Below are 25,085 nucleotides of genomic sequence, written 5' to 3'. Positions count from 1 at the left end.
ATGACACTGGATAATGTCTTGTTGAAATGATATGACACTCTGCGTAATGTCTTGTTGAAATAATGATTAATATTACCCAGAGTGTCACGTCTTGCTGAAATGATATGACACTCTGGGTAATGTATTGTTAAAATGATATGCCATGACACTCTGGATAATGTCTTGTTGAAATGATATAATATGACACTGCGTAATGTCTTGTTGAAATGATATGACACTCTGGATAATGTCTTGTTGAAATGATATAATATGACACTCTGCGTAATGTCTTGTTGAAATAATATGACACTGCGTAATGTCTTGTTGATATATGACACTGGGTAATGTCTTGTTGAAATGTTTAGATATGACACACTGGGTAATTTCTTGTTGAAATGATATGACACTCTGGGTAATGTCTTTTTGAAATGATATGCCATGACACTGGGTAATGCCTTGTTGAAATTATATGATAGAGCATTCTGGGTAATGTCTTCTTGAAAGTATATGATACAGTATGTCACTCTGGGTAATGTCTTATTGTAATTATAGATATCTGGCTAAGATATTAAGTCCAGGGGAGTGGACGTGGCTGTAGTGTTGTGGCAACAACTCACCTTCGATTCACCAGAACGGCTTTAGTTAGGCCCAGCTCCACTGTATACCCCAATGCAGACTGGATGCTAGCTCCACTGTATACCCCAGTACAGACTGGATGCTAGCTCCACTGTATACCCCAATACAGACTGGATGCTAGCTCCACTGTATACCCCAATACAGACTGGATGCTAGCTCCACTGTATACCCCAATACAGACTGGATGCTAGCTCCACTGTATATCCCAATACAGACTGGATGCTAGCTCCACTGTATACCCCAATACAGACTGGATGCTAGCTCCACTGTATATCCCAGTACAGACTGGATGCTAGCCCCACTGTATACACCAATACAGACTGGATGCTAGCCCCACTGTATACACCAATACAGACTGGATGCTAGCTCCACTGTATACCCCAATACAGACTGGATGCTAGCTCCACTGTATACACCAATACAGACTGGATGCTAGCCCCACTGTATACCCCAATACAGACTGGATGCTAGCCCCACTGTATACCCCAATGCAGACTGGATGCTAGCCCCACTGTATACCCCAATACAGACTGGATGCTAGCCCCACTGTATACCCCAATGCAGACTGGATGCTAGCCCCACTGTATACCCCAATACAGACTGGATGCTAGCTCCACTGTATACCCCAATACAGACTGGATGCTATCTCCACTGTAAACCCCAATACAGACTGGATGCTAGCCCCACTGTATACCCCAATGCAGACTGGATGCTAGCCCCACTGTATACCCTAATACAGACTGGATGCTAGCTCCACTGTATACCCCAATACAGACTGGATGCTAGCCCCACTGTATACCCCAATACAGACTGGATGCTAGCCCCACTGTATACCCCAATACAGACTGGATGCTAGCCCAACTGTATACCCCAATACAGACTGGATGTTAGCTCCATTGTATACCTGACATGGCTGTAGTGTTGTGGCAACTGATTAATGACTAAGACAAGTCACCTTGGATTCACCAGACCAGCTTTAAAAATCAGGCCCAGCCCCACTGTACAGTGCTATGAAAAAATATTTGCCCCCTTTCTAATTTTCTGTACTTTTGCGTATTTGTGATACTGAATGTTATCAGATCTTCAACCAAAACCTAATATTAGATAAAGGGAACATAAGTGGACAAAAACACAACAATTACATATTTATTTCATTTATTTCATAAACAAAGTTATGCAACACCCAATTCCCCTGTGTGAAAAAGTAATTGCCCCCTTACACTCAATAACTGGTTGTGCCACCTTTAGCTGCAATGACTCCAACCAAATGCTTCCTGTAGTTGTTGATCAGTCTCTCACGTCGCTGTGGAGGAATTTTGGCCCACTCTTCCATGCAGAACTGCTTTAACTCAGTGACGTGTGGGTTTTCAAGCATGAACTGCTTGTTTCAAGTCCTGCCACAACATCTCAATTGGGATTAGGTCTGGACTTTGACTAGGCCATTCCAAAACTTCCAATTTGTTGCTTTTTAGCAATTTTCATGTCGACTTGATTGTGTGTTTTGGATCATTGTCTTGCTGCATGACCCAGCTGCACTTCAGCTTCAGCTCGAAGACGGATGGCCTGACATTCTCCTGTAGAATTCTCTGATACAGAGCAGAATTCATGGTTCCTTCTATTAAGGCAAGTCGTCCAGGTCCTGAGGCAGCAAAGCATCCCCAAACCATCACACCACCACCACCATGCTTGACCTTTGGTATGATGTTCTTACTGTGGAATGCAGTTTGGTTTTCGCCAGGCATAATGGGACCCGTCCAAAAGGTTGACTCAAGTTGCCAAAAAGCACCTGGATGATCATCAAGACTCTTGGAAGAACGTTCTATGGACAGATGATTCAAAAGTATAACTTTTTGGACGACATGGTTCCAGTAATGCCTGGCGAAAACCAAACTCTGCATTCCACAGTAGTCAAGCATGGTGGTGGTGGTGTGATGGTTTGGGGATGCTTTGCTGCCTCAGGTCCAGGAATTGGGTGTTGCATAACTTTGTTTATGAAATAAACATGTAATTGTTGTGTTATTTGTCCACTTATGTTCCCTTTATCTAATATTAGGTTTTGGTTGAAGATCTGATAACATTCAGTATCACAAATATGCAAAAGTAGAGAAAATCAGGAAGGGGGCAAATACTTTTTCATAGCACTGTATACCCCAATACAGACTGGATGCTAGCTCCACCGTATACACCAATACAGACTGGATGCTAGCTCCACTGTATACCCCAATGCAGACTGGATGCTAGCTCCACTGTATACCCCAGTACAGACTGGATGCTAGCTCCACTGTATACCCCAATACAGACTGGATGCTAGCTCCACTGTATACACCAATACAGACTGGATGCTAGCTCCACTGTATATCCCAGTACAGACTGGATGCTAGCCCCACTGTATACCCCAATACAGACTGGATGCTAGCTCCACTATATACCCCAATACAGACTGGATGCTAGCTCCACTGTATACACCAATACAGACTGGATGCTAGCTCCACTGTATACCCCAATGCAGACTGGATGCTAGCTCCACTGTATACCCCAGTACAGACTGGATGCTAGCTCCACTGTATATCCCAATACAGACTGGATGCTAGCTCCACTGTATACCCCAATACAGACTGGATGCTAGCTCCACTGTATATCCCAGTACAGACTGGATGCTAGCCCCACTGTATACACCAATACAGACTGGATGCTAGCTCCACTGTATACCCCAATACAGACTGGATGCTATCTCCACTGTATACCCCAATACAGACTGGATGCTAGCCCCACTGTATACCCCAATACAGACTGGATGCTAGCTCCACTGTATACCCCAATACAGACTGGATGCTAGCTCCACTGTATATCCCAGTACAGACTGGATGCTAGCCCCACTGTATACCCCAATACAGACTGGATGCTAGCTCCACTGTATACCCCAATACAGACTGGATGTTAGCTCCACTGTATACCCCAATACAGACTGGATGCTAGCCCCACTGTATACCCCAATACAGACTGGATGCTAGCTCCACTGTATACCCCAATACAGACTGGATGCTAGCTCCACTGTATACCCCAATACAGACTGGATGCTAGCCCCACTGTATACCCCAATACAGACTGGATGCTAGCTCCACTGTATACCCCAATACAGACTGGATGCTAGCTCCACTGTATACCCCAATACAGACTGGATTCTAGCCCAACTGTATACCCCAATACAGACTGGATGCTAGCTCCACCGTATATCCCAGTACAGACTGGATGCTAGCTCCACCGTATATCCCAGTACAGACTGGATGCTAGCTCCACCTTATACCCCAGTACAGACTGGATGCTAGCCCAACTGTATACCCCAATACAGACTGGATGCTAGCTCCACTGTATATCCCAGTACAGACTGGATGCTAGCTCCACCGTATATCCCAGTACAGACTGGATGCTAGCTCCACTGTATATCCCAATACAGACTGGATGCTAGCTCCACTGTATACCCCAATACAGACTGGATGCTAGCTCCACTGTATACCCCAATACAGACTGGATTCTAGCCCAACTGTATATCCCAATACAGACTGGATGCTAGCTCCACTGTATATCCCAGTACAGACTGGATGCTAGCCCAACTGTATACCCCAATACAGACTGGATGCTAGCTCCACTGTATATCCCAGTACAGACTGGATGCTAGCTCCACTGTATACCCCAGTACAGACTGGATGCTAGCTCCACTGTATATCCCAATACAGACTGGATGCTAGCTCCACTGTATACCCCAATACAGACTGGATGCTAGCTCCACTGTATACCCCAATACAGACTGGATGCTAGCTCCACTGTATACCCCAATACAGACTGGATGCTAGCCCAACTGTATACCCCAATACAGACTGGATGCTAGCTCCACTGTATACCCCAATACAGACTGGATGCTAGCTCCACTGTATATCCCAGTACAGACTGGATGCTAGCTCCACTGTATATCCCAGTACAGACTGGATGCTAGCTCCACTGTATATCCCAGTACAGACTGGATGCTAGCTCCACTGTATACCCCAGTACAGACTGGATGCTAGCTCCACCGTATACCCCAGTACAGACTGGATGCTAGCCCAACTGTATACCCCAATACAGACTGGATGCTAGCTCCACTGTATATCCCAGTACAGACTGGATGCTAGCTCCACTGTATATCCCAGTACAGACTGGATGTTAGCTCCACTGTATACCCCAATACAGACTGGATGCTAGCTCCACTGTATACCCCAATACAGACTGGATGCTAGCTCCACTGTATACCCCAATACAGACTGGATGCTAGCCCCACTGTATACCCCAATACAGACTGGGTGATTCATTGAGAGGACACAGAGAACCCACATTTGTTATGTGTAAACAGACAAAGTGGTGCGGTTCCATTTCAGTATTATATCTGGTTAATGACCCCCACCCAGCTTAATAGTCTGTAGTAACATCATTTCAAAGACAGACTGGATAAATGGGGTCAATGTGTGGCTGGAATCTAGGAGGTTTCTTTCTGCATAGTGGGTGAAAACTCTGAGCCCAAGCCACTCAGAGATAAAAACCGTGATGGGATTTAAAAAAGTGACTGTTTTTCCTCTGAAGGACAGAGCGCATTGAGAACTCGGAGGTCAATCACACTGTCTTCCATGTCTGTTTGCAACGTAACGTTTTGTTTTCCGTCACTCACATGCACTAGATGTGGAAATAAAGGACATGTCTACGTGGTGCGGTCTGTGGCACGCAACTCCTGCTGTTCATACTGGAAACAGGCTTGTCAGTTGTCAGACTCGAGTCATAACAATCTGGTTCTTCTAAAACATAGTTTACCCAGTGACAAACACACCACTAGTATGGGTATTAGGGAAGTGCGGGCAACGCCTGAGCCAAGAGTGAAGCCTCTTGGCCAAAGGAGTCGTGTGTACACAGACCAGAGGATGAGGCTACAAACTTCAAATATGCACTCAACTTCCAACATGACATCAGCTCAGAACATCCTGTACTTGCATGGCCACTTCTAAGTAAAGGGAAATGGTCACGTGTCTCTAAGCGATATTCACTGGCATGGAACCACACTGTGTCCTTATGCACATTCCCAAGTTGGCTCTGACGGTCATAGAGACGTAAATGTGGGGACGAAGGGCAATCACGAACAGAGTCAAGTAAATCTCTTACAGCCGTCTCGTATCCTCAATACTCTCTTCGCTTGTGGTTGGCTACATTCCATAACAAATAGAATGGATAGAACAGCAGCTATTGGCAGAAATCAACTATTTCCATTGGACAAACACCATCAGCTCTCATTTCAATCAATTGTAAATCACTTACAATGCCTCCTAGGGCTGGGAATTGCCAGGGACCTCACCATACGATATTATCACGATACTTAGGTGCTGATACGATAGGTATTGCGATTCTCGAGATTCTATATGTATTGCCATTCGATACTGTGATTTGATGTTCCAAACATATTGCTCACTATGTCTGCTGTAGAGAGAGCATAAGAAAATGAGTTTTGATCAGTCATGGAAATAAAGTGCTGAAAACATGTTGTCTCACTATTTAAAAAGAAGATGGAGAACAAGCTATAGGATGAAAAATCCCATAGTTTTGGCACAGGTACAGCCGGCTAATGCTACCTACAGTTGCAAAATATTTTATTTTATTTTTTCACGGATATCGATTTAATATCGTCCAAAAATAATATTGCTATATGTAACTATCAATTTTTCCTCCATCACTAATGCCTCCCCTCCCACAGAGAGTCAGAGGACGTTATAAATTCCCCTACCTGGTTAAATAAAGGTTAAATAAAATAAATAAATTTAAAAAAAAAAATCCCCTATGTAGGCCTATTGTGTCCTGGCTATGACAGTCCTTGAGTGTTCGGCTGTAAGTCTGAGTGCTTCATCAAGCTTGTTGTTTGTGCACCAGTGGCAGTGCATGATGGTGCTGCTGTCTGTACCTGAGCGTGCCGTTCTCTCCTTTGTCCAAGCTGGTAAAGCGACTGTAGAGCCGGGTGATCTGGCTGTGGGAAACTGCAAAAAAAACACAAAAGTTAGTGACAGGATTGTTGGGATCATGCTTTTAAATGCTTCAGGTCTCAATGTACGACATAATTTCTACACAGGACTACAATCGTGTAAAGGAGTAGGAGATTGATATTTAGTCCCTTTTTCTACAATGCTTGTCCATACTTTGTCAGTAGTTTGTTTCATTGTTGTGATCCACTGGACTATCATGGGCATTAATATGGAGTTGGTCCCCCCTTTGCTGCTATAACAGCCTCCACTCTTCTGGGAAGGCTTTCCACTAGATGTTGCGGGGACTTGTTTCCATTTAGCCACAAGAGCATTAGTGAGGTAGGGCACTGAAACAGGAAAGGGCCTTCCCAAAACTGTTGCCACAAAGTTGGCTGCACAGAACCTTCTAGAAAGTCATTGTATGCTGTAGCGTTAAGATTTCCCTTCACTGGAACTAGCCCGAACCACGAAAAACAGCCCCAGACCATTATTCCAATGCAAATAGTCCGGGTAGCCATTTGATTAGATGTTCAGGAGTCTTATGGCTTGGGGGTAGAAGCTGTTTAGAAGCCTCTTGGACCTAGACTTGGCGCTCCGGTACCGCTTGTCTTTGACAATTTTTAGGGCCTTCCTCTGACACCGCCTGGTATAGAGGTCCTGGCAGGAAGGAAGCTTGGCCCCAGTGATGTACTGGGCCGTACGCCTTGCTGTCGGAGGCCGAGTAGTTGCCTTACCAGGCAGTGATGCAACCAGTCAGGATGCTCTCGATGGTGCAGCTGTAGAACCTTTTGTGGATCTGACGACCCACGGCAAATCTTTTCAGTCTCCTTAGGGGGAATAGGTTTTGTCGTACCCTCTTCACGACTGTCTTGGTGTGTTTGGACCATGATAGTTTGTTGTTGATGTGGACACCAAGGAACTTGAAGCTCTCAACCTGCTCCACTATAGCCCTGTCGATGAGAATGGGGGCGTGCTCGGTCCTCTGGAACGCTAAGCTGTAGTCAATGAATAGCATTCTCCCATAGGTGCTCCTTTTGTCCAGGTGTGAAAGGGCTGTGTGGAGCACAATAGCGATTGCATCATCTGTGGATCTGTTGGGGTTGGGGCGGTATGCAAATTGGAGTGGGTCTAGGGTTTCTGGGATAATGGTGTTGATGTGAGCCATGACCAGCCTTTCAAAGCTCTTCATGGCTACAGACGTGAGTGCTATGGGTCGGTAGTCATTTAGGCTGGTTACCTTAGTGTTCTTGGGCACAGGGACTATGGTGGTCTGATTGAAACATGTTGGTATTACAGACTCAGACAGGGAGAGGTTGAAAATGTCAGTGAAGACACTTGCCAGTTGGTCAGCGCATGCTCGGAGTACACGTCCTGGTAATCCGTCTGGCCCTGCAGCCTTGTGAATGTTGACCTGTTTAAAGGTCTTACTCACATCGGCTACGGAGAGCGTGATCACACAGTCGTCCGGAACAGCTGGTGCTCTCATGCATGTTTCCGTGTTACTTGCCTCGAAGCGAGCATAGAAGTGATTTAGCTCGTCTGGTAGGCTTGTGTCACTGGGCAGCTTGCGGCTGTGCTTCCATTCGTAGTCTGTAATAGTTTTCAAGCCCTGCCAAATCCGACGAGCGTCGGAGCCGGTGTAGTACGATTCAATCTTAGTCCTGTATTGACGCTTTGCCTGTTTGATGGTTCGTCGGAGGGCATTGCGGGATTTCTTATAAGCTTCCGGGTTATAGTCCCGCTCCTTGAAAGCGGCAGCTCTACCCTTTAGCTCAGTGCGGATGTTGCCTGTAATCAATGGCTTCTAGTTGGGGTATGTACGTACAGTCACTGTGGGGACGACGTCATCGATGCACTTATTGATGAAGCCAGTGACTGATGTGGTGTACTCCTCAATGCTATCTGTAGAATCCCGGAACATATTCCAGTCTGTGCTAGCAAAACAGTCCTGTAGCTTAGCATCCGCGTCATCTGACCACTTCCGTATTGACCGAGTCACTGGTGCTTCCTGCTTCAGTTTTTGCTTGTAAGCAGGAATCAGGAGGATAGAGTTATGGTCAGATTTGCCAAATGGAGGGCGAGGGAGAGCTTTGTACGAGTCTCTGTGTGTGGAGTAACGGTGGTCTAGAGTTTTTTCCCCCTCTGGTTGCACATTTAACATGCTGGTAGAAATTAGGTAGAACGGATTTAAGTTTCCCTGCATTAAAGTCCCCGGCCACTAGGAGCGCTGCCTCTGGATGAGCGTTTTCTTATGGCCGTATACAGTTCATTGAGTGCGGTCTTAGTGCCAGCATCGGTTTGTGGTGGTAAATAGACAGCTACGAAGAATATAGATGAAAACTCTCTTGGTAGATAGTGTGGTCTACAGCTTATCATGAGAAACTCTACCTCAGGCAAGCAAAACCTTGAGACTTCCTTAGATATCGTGCACCAGTTGTTGTTTACAAATATACATAGACCGCCACCCCTTGTGTCTTACCAGAGGCTGCTGTTCTATCCTGCCGATACAGTGTATAACCCGCCAGCTGTATGTTATTCATGTCTTCGTTCAGCCACGACTCGGTGAAACATAAGATATTACCATTTTTAATGTCCCGTTGGTAGGATATATGTGCTTGTAGTTCGTCCACTTTATTATCAAGCGATTGTAAGTTGGCCAATAGTATCGATGGCAAAGGCAGATTAGCCACTCGTCGCCGGCTCCTTACCAGGCACCCCGATCTCCTTCCGCGATATCTCCTTTTCTTTCTACTGCGAATGACGGGGATGAGGGCCCTGTCGGGTGTCTGGAGCAAATCCCTCTCGTCCGACTCATTAAAGAAAAATTATTTGTTCAGTTCAAGGTGAGTAATCGCTGTTCTGATGTCCAGAAGCTATTTTCGGCCATAAGAGACGGTAGCAGCAACATTATGTACAAAATAAGTTACAAACAATGTGAAAAAAAATAGCACTGTTGGTTAAGAGTCCATAAAACGGCAGCCATCCCCTCCAGCGCCATTGAGTCAACTAGCTACACTATATATATATATATATATATATATATATATATACACACCACTCCAGCCGAAGCTTGGCACTGCATGGTGATCTTAGGCTTGTGCGCTACTGCTCGCCATGGAAACCCATTTCATGAAACTCCCGACGAACAGTTATTGTGCTGACTTTGCTCGGTAGTGAGTGTTGCAACTGAGGACAGACGATTTTTACGGGCTATGTGCTTCAGCACTCTGGCAGTCCCGTTCTGTGAGCTGGTGTGGCCTACCACTTCGTGGCTGTGAGCCGGTGCTCCTCCTAGACGTTTCCACTTCACAATAACAGCACTTAAAGTTGACCTGGGCAGCTCTAGCAGGGCAGCAATTTGACGAAATGTGTCATCCTATGACGATGCCACGTTCAAAGTCACTGAGCTCTTCAGTAAGGCCATTCTACTGCCAATGTTTGTCTATGGAGATCGCATGGCTGTGTGCTCGATTTTATACACCTTTCAGCAACGGGTGAGGCTGAAATAGCCGAATCCACTAATTTGAAGAGGTGTCCATGTACGGCTGTGTATAGAGTGTAGTTACTTATGTGAAATAACAAAGTGCTTTGATATTACAGGAGAGTGAGAGTTTGTCATTAACTGTTAGTTGGCTACAGACTGACTACAATGTACACACACACACAGAGAGAGAGAGAGATGGTGAGAGAGAGAGAGACAGTACTGACTGAGCCAATACAGCTACTTAGTAATCACTACGTTGGCTAGCTAGCGAACAGCTTTGGTAAAAGTGGAGAACTCAACTCACAGCCGGTCTCCTTTTTGATTTCTTCGATCTCCTCCTCTCTCAGTAATGTCGATGCTCTGGATCCCATTGTAAAGTCCCACCTTTACAACAAAAGCTAAAAATGCCTAGCTACGCTAACAAGTTATTTGACGGTTTCGACGAGATGTGTTTGCTGATTCGCGCTAGCTAGCGAAAAGCTGGGTACACGAAGCAAGCTAGCAATTTCGTAACGTTGCGAAAGTTTACTTTGAATCCAACTGTCTACTGTTGATGATTTCCTTGTAATGGTTTTGATTATCCCGAGTTAGCCTCTAAAACAGCTGCTCGGATAGCTGTCAGCTTGCTCTGTCCAACACTATGGAGTTCTGGGAGAGGACAGGGACCGGGTCACTTCTTTCTTCTTCTTCTTCTTCAGTGGGGTTTATCGGCGGTTGGCATCCAACGGTATGGCGCATTACCGCCACCTACCGTACTGGAGTTTGGACCAGAGACAGGGAGAAACTAAATCCTACCTTCCAGCCCCGTTGCTTTAAAAAAAAAAGTATAATATTTGAGACTATATCTAATGACGTTCTACTCAATTTACTCTTTAAACTAATTTTCTGTATCTCCTTCTCCCTCATACTAGATCTCATCCTCTCTCTTTCCCTCTGATACTGCCCACATTGTAGCAATACATGCTCTACGGTCTCTGTTTCCTGGCAATAGTCACACTTTCCTGTTGGATGCTTTCCTATCACATTTATGTCTTATTCAACTGGCTGTGTCCCACCCTTAATCTTGTAAAAATAGCCTCCTCTCTTCTGTCCCTTCCTGCCATCCTCCCCTCCCCGACTTTCCTCTGTACTTGAAATAAATGCCTTCCCTTATTATCTCTATTCCACTGCTCCTGCCATCTCTGCACCATCACTGTCCATATCAGGCTTTTTGCCTCTGCCTTGCTCATTGAAACTACAACGCCTTGCTCATTGAAACTACAACATCAATGTCCCCACTACTAAGTGCTTGTTTAGCCAGTACATCAACTGCCTCGTTCCCCTCCACCCCCACATGGGCTGGGACCCAAGTAAATCTTATCTGTATACCCATCTGTTTAATCCTGCCATGGGTTTGTAGCACCTCATAAAGCAGGTCTTGTCTGCTATGTGAGCTAAAGGACTGGAGACTCATTAACACTGCACATGAGTCAGAGCAAATAACTACTCTGTCTTGTTTGACTTCCTCCACCCACTGCAAGGCCAACAGTATGGCCATCAGCTCCGCCGTATATACAGCCAGATGATCTGTAATACGTTTCCTGACTTCCACCCCACATTCCTGCACTACAAATGCTGACCCAGTATGTCCTGTCCTTGGATCTTTTGAACCATCTGTGTAAATGGCCACAAAATCCTGATACACAGTATCCAGACGTCTCTTAAACAAATCAGATGGATCAACACCCTCCCTATCTTTCTGTAGTCTCTCCAACACTTCTAGATCAACTACTGGAGGCGGAGTAGCCATGGTGGATTTACAGGAATAGCTACCGTTGGACTAAACTCCCTTCCATACAGTCCCATCTCCTTCGCCTGGGTATTACCCACCCACCCAAAGCTCGTGTTCTGTCTTCGCTCATGTTCCCAGCATGCCTGTAAAATCCCTTTCGCAGGATGAGACACCCCATGTCCTTGTAGGTTGACCCAGTAATTCATTGCCAGCTGCTGTTTCCTAATCTGCAATGGCATATCCCCCATCTCCACCTGTAATGCAGCCACTGGGGACGTCCGAAACGCCCCACTACATATTCTGAGTCCTTGCCCCTGTATGACATCTAGCCTTTCCAGTGAGGTCCGGGCTGCCGAACCATACGCTATACTGCCATAGTCTATTACAGATCGGATCAATGCAACATACATGGTCCTCAATGAGGAACGTCCAGCCCCCCACTCCTTCCGCGTCAGACGGCGCATCACATTTAGCACCTTCTTACACTTTCCCACCACTCTGTCAATGTGTTCTGCCCAGGTCAGTCTAGTATCAAAGTATACCCCAAGGAACCTGAAGGCCACCACCCTCTCCATGTTTCTCCCATATAACCTCAAGCATACCTCATCTCCCACTTTCCTCCTGGTAAAGAACACTGTTTGAGTTATCTCTACAGAGAACCTGAATCCCCACATTAATGCCCATCGCTCTACCTCATCAATTGCTTCCTGTACCTTCCTGACTATGTATGGCATATTTCTTCCCCTCTTCCATAAGGCCCCATCATCTGCAAATAACGACCTCCCAATATCCGGCTGTACATCATTGATCATGATTGAGAACAACAGAGGACTAATCACGCTACCCTGTGGTGTACCGTTATCCACCAGGTAGATGTCTGATAGAAACTTCCCCACCCTCACCTGGATAGACCTTCCAAACAGGAAATCCTTTATCCAGTTGTACGTTCTTCCTCCTACCCCCATAATATCAAGCTTGATTAACAACCCCTCCTTCCACATCATATCATACGCCTTCTCCACATCAAAAAAGACAGCTACAACAGTCTCCTTGTTCACCTGAGTTCTCCTGACCTCTGCTTCTAAGAAGAGCACTGGGTCCATAGTTCCCCTACCCTTCCTGAACCCACTCTGATGTGGCAATACTAGCCCTCTGCTCTCCAGGAAGTAAGTTAGCCTCTCCGTAATCATATGTTCCATAATCTTACATACATGTGATGTTAAAGCTATTGGCTGATAGCTTGTTGGCCTCGTTGGATCCTTCTCTGGCTTCCGGATTGGCACAACTACTGCCTCCTTCCAGCTGCCTGGTAGTTTCCCCTCCTCCCACACTCTGTTGTACAACACCAATACCTTATCCAGTACCTCATCACTAAGATGGGCCAACATAACATAGCACACCTCATCCTTCCCAGGTGAAGTTAACCCAGCATTACATATTGCTCCTTTCACCTCTGCCCTGGTAAATGGTGCATTCAACGCATCATTTACATCCTCCCTCCTCTCCAGCGCTCCAGGATGCTCCTCTCTCGTGTTCTCTCTCCCCCTCTGCCCATCCTCTGACAGATTTGCAGAGCTATGCACTTGGACAAATGCTTTGGCCATCATCTCTGCCTTCTCCTCATCTGTTACTGCCGCATCCTCCCCACTCGTCAACACTGGATAATCCCACTCTCTTCCGACCCCACTCATCCTCTTAATCATCCCCCACACTTCTCCCACAGGTGTCGCCCCTTCCAATGGTGTCACAGAACCGATGCCAACATGACCGCTTTGCCTGACGGATAGTTCTCCTCACCATGACCTGGGCCTGCTTATACTGAATCAGATGTTGGAAGTTATGCGTCCTTTTCAGTACTCTAAACGCCCTGTTCCTAATCCTCACCATCGCTCCACACTCCTCCGTCCACCATGGGACTGCTTTCCTCCTCCTCCTCCTCCTCCTCCCAATAGCAGGGACCGGGTCACGCCTGCTGTCCAAACTGACGACGTAAGTCTCGCAGCGCGAGTCGAGTGGAGACGAACGGATTCGGTTCAGTCGGTTCAGTCAGTCGTCCTGATGAGCACTTCAAAGCTGTGATTGGGTTTGGTCTTAATTTAAGGTTAGAGGTAGGCATAAGATTAGCAGCGTGGTTAAGGTCGTGGTTAGGGTTAAAATCAGAATTTAAGAAGATCAATTGTCGGAATAGGCGTGGTTTAGCCATAATTAGGACTTTGTGGCTGTGGTAACTAGTGACGACCCGTGATTGACTACACATTCCAGTACAGTAGGTGGTGGCATGCACCTCTAATGTTTGTTTGCGGACAGCCATAATATTATAAAAGAAGAAGAGCCCTTCACAGAGACGAGCAAGCACCTCGATACGACACCGTTGCACTGGTCATTTGCAACGGTTTGCCGTTACGTTAGCTAATTAGCATGTCACGTTGACATCCAGATGGTGACCAATATTACAAGGAATTTCTCCCTTGCCCATCGAAATAAACATAACTTTATTTTACAATTTTAACTAGCGCCATGCTGCTGTTGTTGCCAGTATAAGCTAGATTGCTAGGAAGGGCTCATCAGGACCACTTCTTCTTCTATGGTATATTGGCGATAATGAACTGGGTGGTTCGAGGCCTGAATGCTGATTGGCTGACAGCTGTGGCATATTTAAGCAAGAAGGCCCGAGGAGGTGTGGTATATGGCCAATATTCCACGGCTAAGGGCTGTGTCAAGGCACTCTGCGTTGCGTCGTGGGTAAGAACAGCCCTTAGACATGGTATATTGGCCATATACCACATGTCCTTGGGCCTTATTGATGAATTGCACAATTTCATGTACATCCCGCTACCTACTGGGTGGGATGGAAACAGGATTCCACCAAAAAACAGAACAAACTACATATATCAGTGGAGGCTGCTGAGGGTCATTTAGCAGAAGCTTTTATCCAGAGTGACTTACAGTTAGTGAGTGCATACATTTTTTATTTATTTTTATACTGGCCCCCCGTGGGAATCGAACCCACAACCCTGGCGTTGCAAACGCCATGCTCTACCAACTGAGCTACACGGGCCCTAGATATACCAAACTACCAAAAATAAAATAAACTCAATCATTAAACAACTTTACTGTTAAAAAAATAGACAGATCTGATCCCTACACAGGCTCAAGGGTCTTCCGGCGCCAGTACCCCTTGCAAGTCTTCAGATGTAAAATCAAGTCTTCAGATGTAAAATCCAGTCTTCAGATGTAAAATCAAGTCTTCAGATGTAAAATCAAGTCTTCAGATGTAAAATCAAGTCTTCAGACGTAAAATCAAGTCTTCAGATGTAAAATCAAGTCTTCAGACGTAAAATCAAGTCTTCAGATGTAAAATCAAGTCTTCAGACGTAAAATCAAGTCTTCAGATGTAAAATCAAGTCTTCAGATGTAAAATCAAGTCTTCAGATGTAAAATCAAGTCTTCAGATGTAAAATCAAGTCTTCAGACGTAAAATCAAGTCTTCAGATGTAAAATCCAGTCTTCAGATGTAAAATCAAGTCTTCAGACGTAAAATCAAGTCTTCAGATGTAAAATCAAGTCTTCAGACGTAAAATCAAGTCTTCAGATGTAAAATCAAGTCTTCAGATGTAAAATCAAAAACGTTTCTGCCGCAGCCACAATAATGTCCAGTTTCTTAGACTTCTTTGAGACAGTTTATAACTAACTGTGGCAATGAACGCCACAAAATCCACCTTTTTAACACACAGGGTATATTTTGTCTGGCAGCAAACATTTACTACAGGCTGTGGTGCGTCCACTACCATATCTTCACTAGCATCACTTGTTTTCTCAATTATTTTTATCACCTCTGCACAGGAGAGGTGACCATGGTGCTTGCCTACTACAAGACCATGGTGCTTGCCTACGGAGCTGTGAGGGGAACGACACCTCCTTACCTTCAGGCTCTGATCAGACCCTACACCCAAACGAGGGCATTGCGTTCATCCACCTCTGGCCTGCTGGCTCCCCTACCTCTACGGAAGCACAGTTCCCGCTCAGCCCAGTCAAAGCTATTCGCTGCTCTGGCACCCCAATGGTGGAACAAGCTCCCTCACGACGCCAGGACAGCGGAGTCACTGACCACCTTCCGGAGACACTTGAAACCCTACCTCTTTAAGGAATACCTGGAATAGTATAAAGTAATCCTTCTACTCCCCCCCATAATAAAGAAAAAATAAATAAAAAAGGTGGTTATCCCACTGGCTATAAGGTGAATGCACCAATTTGTAAGCCACTCTGGATAAGAGCGTCTGCTAAATGATGTAAATGTAAATGAGATTCGATTGACCGCTCTAACATTTGCCACCTCAATCTCCTTCACCCTTGCAGGGCACTCCAGGAACTCCAGATCATGATCCCCCACCACAATTGCAACACCGTTGTCCTTCTACACACGTTCTTTAGTATACTCCTTCCGTCTGCACACACTTGAAACATGGCCAAATCCTTTACAGTTCTTACGCTGCAATGGTTTGGGGACGAAAACTCTTACAGCGTATCTTACATAACCAAGCTTCACATGCGTAGGTATTTGCTCTTTATCAAAAAACAACAGGACCAACAGACTTTCATATTTTTCTCCATTCACCCAGCGCGTCAGACGCCGGGCACCGACCACACCAGGAATTCTCTTCAGGTATTCAACCTGAACATCCGTCGTCACCCCTGAGATGACTCCTTTGACGAGCTCAAAACGTCTGTTGTCCGGATTCTTTTGAGGCCCACTGCAATCTGTTTTTCAGAAATACAATGAATCAAAAAATAATACCACTCCTGGTCACTTTGACAGACTCGACATTTCGCAGTGCATATCACAATTTTCAACAACTCAAACAGGTTTCCCACATATGCATCCTTACTCAACAAATGCATCCCAATAAGAAGCGATTCATTATCATTCATAGACGTATCCTCCACTCCAATTTGAAACAGTTTTCTTTTTGTTCCACTTTTAAACACTAATGTTGAAATAATTAACCTCCTCTCAACACTAATGTTTAATTCTAATGTTTTCCATTCAGGACATTCATCTTCATCAACTTTGCTCGACACGCTGCTTGATTCGAACTCAGCATCCACTTCTGCCATTTTACCTATCCGCATCTAAATTGCCCATCAGGACCACTGACTGAACTGAATCCATTCGTCTCCACTCTCCACTCTATTCAGACCCCTTCCCTTTTCACACATTTTGTTACGTTACAGCCTTATTCTAAAATGGATTCATGTTTTTCCTCAATCTACACACAATGCATCATAATGACAAAGCAAAAACAGGTTTTTAGAATTTTTTAAAAAGTATTCAGACCCTTTGCTATGAGACTCGAAATTGAGCTCAGGTGCATCCTGTTTCCATTGATCATCCTTGAGATGTTTCTATAACTTGATTGGAGTCCACCTGTGGTAAATGAAATTGATTGGACATGAAGGCACACACCTGTCTATATAAGGTCCCACAGTTGACAGTGCATGTCAGAGCAAAAACCAAGCCATGAGGTTGAAGGAATTGTCTGTACAGCTCAGAGACAGGATTGTGTCGAGGCACAGATCTGGGGAAGGGTACCAAAAAATGTCTACAGCATTGAAGGTCCGCAAGAACACAGTGGCCTCCATCATTCTTAAATGGAAGAGGATCTTGAGAGGATCTGCAGAGAAGAATGGGAGAAACTACCCAAAATCAGGTGTGCCAAGCTTGTAGCGTCATACCCAAGAAAACTCAAGGCTGTAATCGCTGCCAAAGGTGCTTCAACAAAGTACTGAGTAAAGGGTGTGAATACAGCCTCGAGTCTTCTTGGGTATGATGCTACAAGCTTGGCACACCTGATTTTGGGGAGTTTCTCCCATTCTTCTCTGCAGATCCTCTCAAGATCCTCTTGTGATATTTCAGTTTTTATACATTTGCAAACATTTCTAAAAACCAGTTTTTGCTTTGTCATTATGTAACGTAACAAAATGTGGAAAAAGTCAACGGGTCTGAATACTTTCCGAACGCACTGTATGGTTAGGTTACCTTAAAAAAATAAAAAATATGGATGTTGAATGTTTTTTTTAACGCATTTTGAAAAATGAATTTCAGTGGAAGTAGGCGTTTTTGTCATGTGTTATTCATCAACTTCTAAGAGAAATATAAGCCATAAAATAATACAATATTTAACATCTTTATTAATTATTTCATAGTCCTAGTTACAATCTCTCTCATCAATAACGTTTTTTTATGATTATTGTATTTATTATGATTGTATTTAAAATGTTCTGTGTCCTTTATCACTTTCCACCCTGATAGTTTGTAGTAGTTCTCCTTTAAGAAAACAGGCCCTTCCCACAATGACATTATGTTCAGGAAGTGTCATCATTTGTTTGGTGGGAAAATAATGATGCAAAGCTAAATAGAGTACCATACCCATAAAACCTAGCGGTCAAACAAGGAAATGGTTCCAATCATTTTCACACCATTAATTTAAAATAAGGGCTGTGTTTTGCATAGGCTTACCCTGGCGTGACGTTTTGATAACCGTGTAAATCTCTCTAGGACAAGGTGACATTTATTTACATTTTAGTAATTTAGCAGACGCTCTTATCCAGAGCGACTTACAGTTAGTGAGTGCATACATTTTCATACTGGCCCCCCGTGGGAAACAAACCCACAACCCTGGCGTTGCAAACGCCGTGCTCTACCAACTGAGCTACAGGGGACTTATATATTCATCAATATATTCACCTGTATTTACTCCCCAAAAAAATATAAAATGCTAATTAGCTGCTAATGTGGCTATCATAAATAACTACAAATGCCATGAGGATCTGGACGAGACTGCCGAATCAAGGCAAATGTAAGAATCTCTGGATTAACTATCTAATGTTATCTAAATTCAGTACTGAATAAATTGGCTACATTTCTTTAAATTGACAATTCTGTGAACTGTCTTGTGCAAGTTTTAAATTGACACAATACCTGTTAGCAAAGGTGTCAGCTACATTTGACATTTTAGCAGACGCTCTTATCCAGAGCGACTTACATGAGCAATTAGGGTTAAGTGCCTTGCTCAAGGGCACATCGACAGATTTTTCACCTAGTCGGCTCGGGGATTAGAACCAGCGACCTGGCACAACGCTCTTAACCACTAAGCTACCTGCTTCTGCAAGCTTCTGACGTGCAGAAGCTTGCAGGGATTTGTAGTTTTGCATGACGTCTACTTTGATGCTAATTAGCATTTTCGAATCTGAGAGTAAATAGAGCCGAATATATTGATAAAAGTCACCTTGTCCGAGAGAGATTTACAGTGCCTTGCAAAAGTATTCATCCCCCTTGGCTTTTAATTCCTATTTTGTTGCATTACAACCTGTAATTTAAATGGATTTTTATTTGGATTTCATGTAATGGACATACACAAAATAGTCCAATTTGGTGAAGTGAAATGAAAAAAAAAAAACTTGTTTCAAAAAATAAATAACGGAAAAGTTGTGTTTACATATGTATTCACCCCTTTGCTATGAAGCCCCTAAATAAGATCTGGTGCAACCAATTACCTCCAGAAGTCACATAATTAGTTAAATAAAGTCCACCTGTGTGCAATCTAAGTGTCACATGATCTATCACAGGATCTCAGTATATATACACCTGTTCTGAAAAGCCCCAGAGTCTGCAACACCGCTAAGCAAGGGGCACCACCAAGCAAGTGTCACCATGAAGACCAAGGAGCTCTCCAAACAGGTCAGGGACAAAGTTGTGGAGAAGTACCGATCAGGGTTGGGTTATAAAAAAATATCAGAAACTTTGAACATCCCACGGAGCACCATTTAAATCCATTATTAAAAAATGGCAAGAATATGGCACCACAACAAACCTGCCAAGAGAGGGCCGCCCACCAAAACTCACGGACCAGGCAAGAAGGGCATTAATCAGAGAGGCAACAAAGAGACCAAAGATAACCCTGAAGGAGCTGCAAAGCTCCACAGCAGAGATTGGAGTATCTGTCCATAGGACCACTTTAAGCCGTACACTCCACAGAGCTGGGCTTTACGGAAGAGTGGCCAGAAAAAAGCCATTGCTTAAAGAAAAAAATAAGCAAACACATTTGGTGTTCGCCAAAAGGCATGTGGGAGACTCCCCAAACATATGGAAGAAGGTACTCTGGTCAGATGAGACTAAAATTGTGAAGCATGGTGGTGGCAGCATCATGCTGTGGGGATGTTTTTCATTGGCAGGGACTGGGAAACTTGTCAGAATTGAAGGAATGATGGATGGCGCTAAATACAGGGAAATTCTTGAAGGAAACCTGTTTCAGTCTTCCAAAGATTTGAGACTGGGACGGAGGTTCACCTTCCAGCAGGACAATGACCCTAAGCATACTGCTAAAGCAACACTTGAGTGGTTTAAGGGGAAATATTTAAATGTCTTGGAATGGCCTAGTCAAAGCCCAGACCTCAATCCAATTGAGAATCTGTGGTATGACTTAAAGATTGCTGTACACCAGCGGAACCCATCCAACTTGAAGGAGCTGGAGCAGTTTTGCCTTGAAGAATGGGCAAAAATCCCAGTGGCTAGATGTGCCAAGCTTATAGAGACATACCCCAAGAGACTTGCAGCTGTAACTGATGCAAAAGGTGGCTCTAAAAAAGTATTGATTTTTAGGGGTTGAATAGTTATGCACGCTCAAGTTTCTGTTTTTTTGTCTTATTTCTTGTTTGTTTCACATCCAAACAATTTTTGCATCTTCAAAGTGGTAGGCATGTTGTGTAAATCAAATGATACAAACCCCCCAAAAAATCCATTTTAATTCCAGTTTGTAAGGCAACAAAATAGGAAAAATGCCAAGGGGGTTGAATACTTCGCAAGCCACTGTATATCAGTACACTCATTACAACTTAAGCATTACCAAACTTCTATTAGATCAAATAAACCTCACGTAGCAAATAAGCCATTCATTTTTTGTTGTTGACCAAATTCCACACTCTCATTGACCTCCATAGAAAAACTTTTCCGCTGAATTGGGCCTCTCTCTTCCTCTCTGTTAGAACTCACAACCATTGAACTATTGCCGCTTTCAAAACAACTGGGAACTCTGAAAGCTCTGACTTCAGAGTTTATCATATGCAGAAATGTGCCTTACGCCTCGATCAGACGACAGCGTCATTGCGCAAAATGGTACTCGGCATCACCTAGATACAGTGCCTTCGGAGAGTATTCAGACCCCTTGACTTTTTCCACATTTTGTTAAGTTACAGCCTTATTCTAAAATGGATTAAATAGTTTTTTCCCCCTTCATCAATCTACACACAATACCCCATAATGACAAAGCAAAAACTGTTTTTTTGAAATTTGCACAAATTTATTAAAAATAAAAAACGGAAATATCAGATTTACATAAGTATTTCAGACACTTTACTCAGTACATTATAGAAGCACCTTAGGCAGCGATTACATCCTTGAGTCTTCTTGGGTATGACACTACAAGCTTGGCACACCTGTATTTGGGGAGTTTCTTCCATTCTTCTCTGCAGATCCTCTCAAGCTCTGTCAGGTTGGATGGGGAGCGTTGCTGCACAGCTATTTTCAGGTTTCTCCAGAGATGTTCGATCGGGTTCAAGTCCGTGCTCTGGCTGGGCCACTCAAGGACATTCAGAGACTCCTGACCAAGGCCCTTCTCCTCCGATTGCTCAGTTTGGTCGGGCTGCCAGCTCAAGGAAGAGTCTTGGTGGTTCCAAACTTCTTCAATTTAAGAATGATGGAGGCCACGGTGTTCTTCAATGCTGCAGACATTTTCTGCTATCCTTCCCCAGATCTGTGCCTCGACACAATCCTGTCTCTGAGCTGTACGGACAATTCCTTTGACCTCATGGCTTCGTTTTTGCTCTGACATGCACTGTCGACTGTGGGACCTTATATAGACAGGTGTGTGCCTTTCCAAATCATGTGCAATCAATTGAATTTACCACAGGTGGACTCCAATCAAGTTGTAGAAACATCTCAAGGATGATCAATGGAAACAGGATGCACCTGAGCTCAATTTCGAGTCTCATTGCAAATGGTCTGAATACTTATGTAAATAAGGTATTTCTGTTTTTTATTTGTAATACATTTCTAAAAACCTGTTTTCGCTTTGTCATTATTATGGGGTATTGTGTGTAGATTGCTGAGGATTGTTATTTATTGAATCCATTTTAGAATAAGGCTGTAATGTAACAAAATGTGGAAAAAGTCACTGTATGTGTGCAACAACATTCACCTTCAACATTCACCTTCTGCTACCATTTCTGTCAAGCCGTCTACGCATACAGTTTAACACATACGTTCGATAAATCCAACGTATGCACCACACAGAACGTACTGCAGCTGCCTCTGCAACGCAATGCTGCAAGGCAAACGCAGCGTTCTATTGGAAATGAATGTACTTCTGGTGTACCAAAACGCGATGACGCCGTCGGTGTGATCGAGGCGTTACTGCCTTTTGAATTTTGTGAAAACGTGAGTGGGCCTAATCTAGTCAAGGAAGCCTCATGTTAAATATATTGGCACCCTCCACTTACCAATACCATTCCCAAATAAGGCAGGCTGTCACCTGCTTTTATAATCATCCTTGAGGTAATCACACCCAGCACATCTAGAAGGGAGTGTATTTTATACTGAACCCCGCCCTTGAGATGACGTAGAGGAACCTTCTCAAGGTGCCTCGACATCATGATTTCAATGGTAGAGTTGAACCACTAGGGGCTAAAAGAGCTAGATTTACAACAACAACAACAACAAAATATCGACAGGACCCAGCCACGATCCACACCAACGACGGCATTAATGATACGTAATAAAATAAAGACGACATTTCTAAAAGTCTATTTCACACCATATTCTGCTGAAAGCCTATTTCACACCACATTCTGCTGAAAGCCTATTTCACACCATAGCCTGCTGAAAGTCTATTTCAAATAAAATAAAATAAAATGTTATTTGTCACATGTGCCGAATACAACAATCCAGTTTTAAGAAAGAATACAAAAAAAATCACACAAACAAATACAATATAAAATGATACGAAATAAATGTAACAAATAATTAAAGAGCAGCAGTAAAAATAACAATAGCGAGGCTTAATACAGGGGGTACCAGTACCGGTACCAAGTCAATGTGCGGGGGCACCGGTTAGTCGAGGTAATGCAAATAGTCCGGGTAGCCATTTGATTAGATGTTCAGGTATCGCACCGGTATCTCTTGCCGTGCGGCAGCAGAGAGAATAGTCTTATAGCTTGGGTGGTTGGAGTCTTTGACGATTTTCTGGGCCATCTTTTCACACCTTCTGATATAGAGGTTAATTCATTTCCCAGTGTCTTGTGGAAAGCAGACTGAACCAGGTTTTCCTCTAGGATTTTGCCTGTGCTTAGCTCCATTCTGTTTCTTTTTTTATCCTGAAAACTCCCCAGTCCTATACGATTACAAGCACACCCATAACATGATGCAGCCACCACTATGCTGGAAAATATGGAGAGTGGTACTCTGTAATGTGTTGTATTAGATTTGCCCCAAACGTAACACTTTGTATTCAGGACAAAAAGTTAATAGTTTTACCACATTTTGTGCAGTATTACTTTAGTGCTTTGTTGCAAACATGATGCTTGTTTTGAAATATTTTATTCTGTACAGGCTTCCTTCTTTCCCCTCTGTCAATTAGGTTAGTATTGTGGAGTAACTACAATGTTGTTGATCCATCTTCAGTTTTCTCCTATCACAGCCATTAAACTCTGTAACTGTTTTAAGTTAAGTTCATGGTGAAATCCCTGAGCGGTTTCCTTCTTCTCCGGCAACTGAGTTAGGAAGGACGCTGGTATCTTTGTAGTGACTGGGTGTATTGATACACCATCCAAAGTGTAATTAATAACTTCACCATGTTCAAAGGGATATTCAATGTCTGCTTTTTTTTTTACCCATTTACCAATAGGTGCCCTTCTTTGCGAGGCATTGGAAAACCTCCCTGGTCTTTGTGGTTGAATCTGTGTTTGAAATTCACTGCTGGACATAGGGACCTTACAGATAATTGTATGTGTGGGGTACAGAGATGAGGTAGTCATTCAAAAATCATGTTAAACACTATTATTGCACACACAGTGAGTCCATGCAACTTATTATGTGACTTGTTAAGCACATTTTTACTCCTGAACTTATTTAGGCTTGCCATAACAAAGGGGTTGAATTGTTACTGATTAAAGACATTTCAGCTTTTCATTTTTTAAATGAAAAACATAATTCCACTTTGACATTATCGGGTATTGTGTGTAGGCCATTGACACAAAATCTCAACTTAATACATTTTTAATTCAGACTGTAACACAACAAAATATGGAAAAAGTAAAGGGGTGTGAATACTTTCTGAAGGCAATGTAATTATTGTACAGGCTATGCATTGAAAAGAGGTTACGTGCAGTACAGGTGTGACTTGGGCCAGCAGCATACCACCCTGCATCCCACTGCTGGCTTGGCTCTGAAGCTAAGCAGGGTTGGTCCTGGATGGGAGACCAGATGCTGCTGGAAGTGGTGTTGGAGGAGCCAGTAGGAGGCAGTCTTTCCTCTGGTCTAAAAAAAGTATAATATCCCAATGCCCCATGGCAGTGATAGGGGACATTGCCCTGTGTATGGTGCTGTTAAACGGGAGTCCTGACTCTCTGTGGTCACTAAAGATCCCATGGCACTTATCGTAAGAGTAGGAGTGTTTAACCCTGGTGTCCTGGCAAAATTCCCTAATCATCCCCAGCTTCCAATTGGCTCATTAATTCCCCTGTAACTATTCCCCAGGTTGTTGCTGTAAATGATCATGTGTTCCTCAGTCAACTGGTAAAGTACAAGAGAAAGACTGACTGATGAAGGACCTCCACGACCCACAGCACGAGGTTTGTCAAGGTAAACATGGCCAGATGGTGTGGCTTGGTTAAGCAGATAGTAGTAGGCACAGAACATCAAAACATTTGTCCACATTAATGTCACTGATGAGTAGGAGTTTGTTGTTCAGAGAATGAGTATTTTAAAAAAAATTAGCCGACTGGCTGGGCTATTTGGGCAATGTTGTTAAATTGCTGCAGTCAACACCACATTCAGTCACGAGAGAGGGAGACATACAGTTCTATGTGGACACTTTTGGTTTTGTGAGTGGATTGCCTACCCAGTCAAGTTTTT

General features: G+C 43.9%; 1 protein-coding gene across 1 annotated transcript in view; it reads right to left on the bottom strand.

Annotated features, from left to right (window-relative positions):
* The window catches only part of LOC121539078 (calcineurin B homologous protein 1), a 36,201-nt gene extending 25,399 nt beyond the window's left edge, over window positions 1-10,802 (bottom strand). Inside the window, exons 1-2 of the mRNA XM_041847310.2 lie at window positions 10,433-10,802; window positions 6,587-6,659 (exon numbers count right to left, since the gene is read on the bottom strand). Of these exons, the coding sequence (XP_041703244.1) occupies window positions 6,587-6,659; window positions 10,433-10,499 (140 nt within the window). The 5' untranslated portion in view covers window positions 10,500-10,802. The remainder of the gene's footprint in view (window positions 1-6,586; window positions 6,660-10,432) is intronic.
* Between the last annotated feature and the right edge of the window lie 14,283 nt (window positions 10,803-25,085).

Source organism: Coregonus clupeaformis, chromosome 25 (assembly GCF_020615455.1).
Source record: "Coregonus clupeaformis isolate EN_2021a chromosome 25, ASM2061545v1, whole genome shotgun sequence".
NCBI lineage: Eukaryota > Metazoa > Chordata > Actinopteri > Salmoniformes > Salmonidae > Coregonus > Coregonus clupeaformis.
This window is presented reverse-complemented; position numbering and strand designations above follow the sequence as displayed.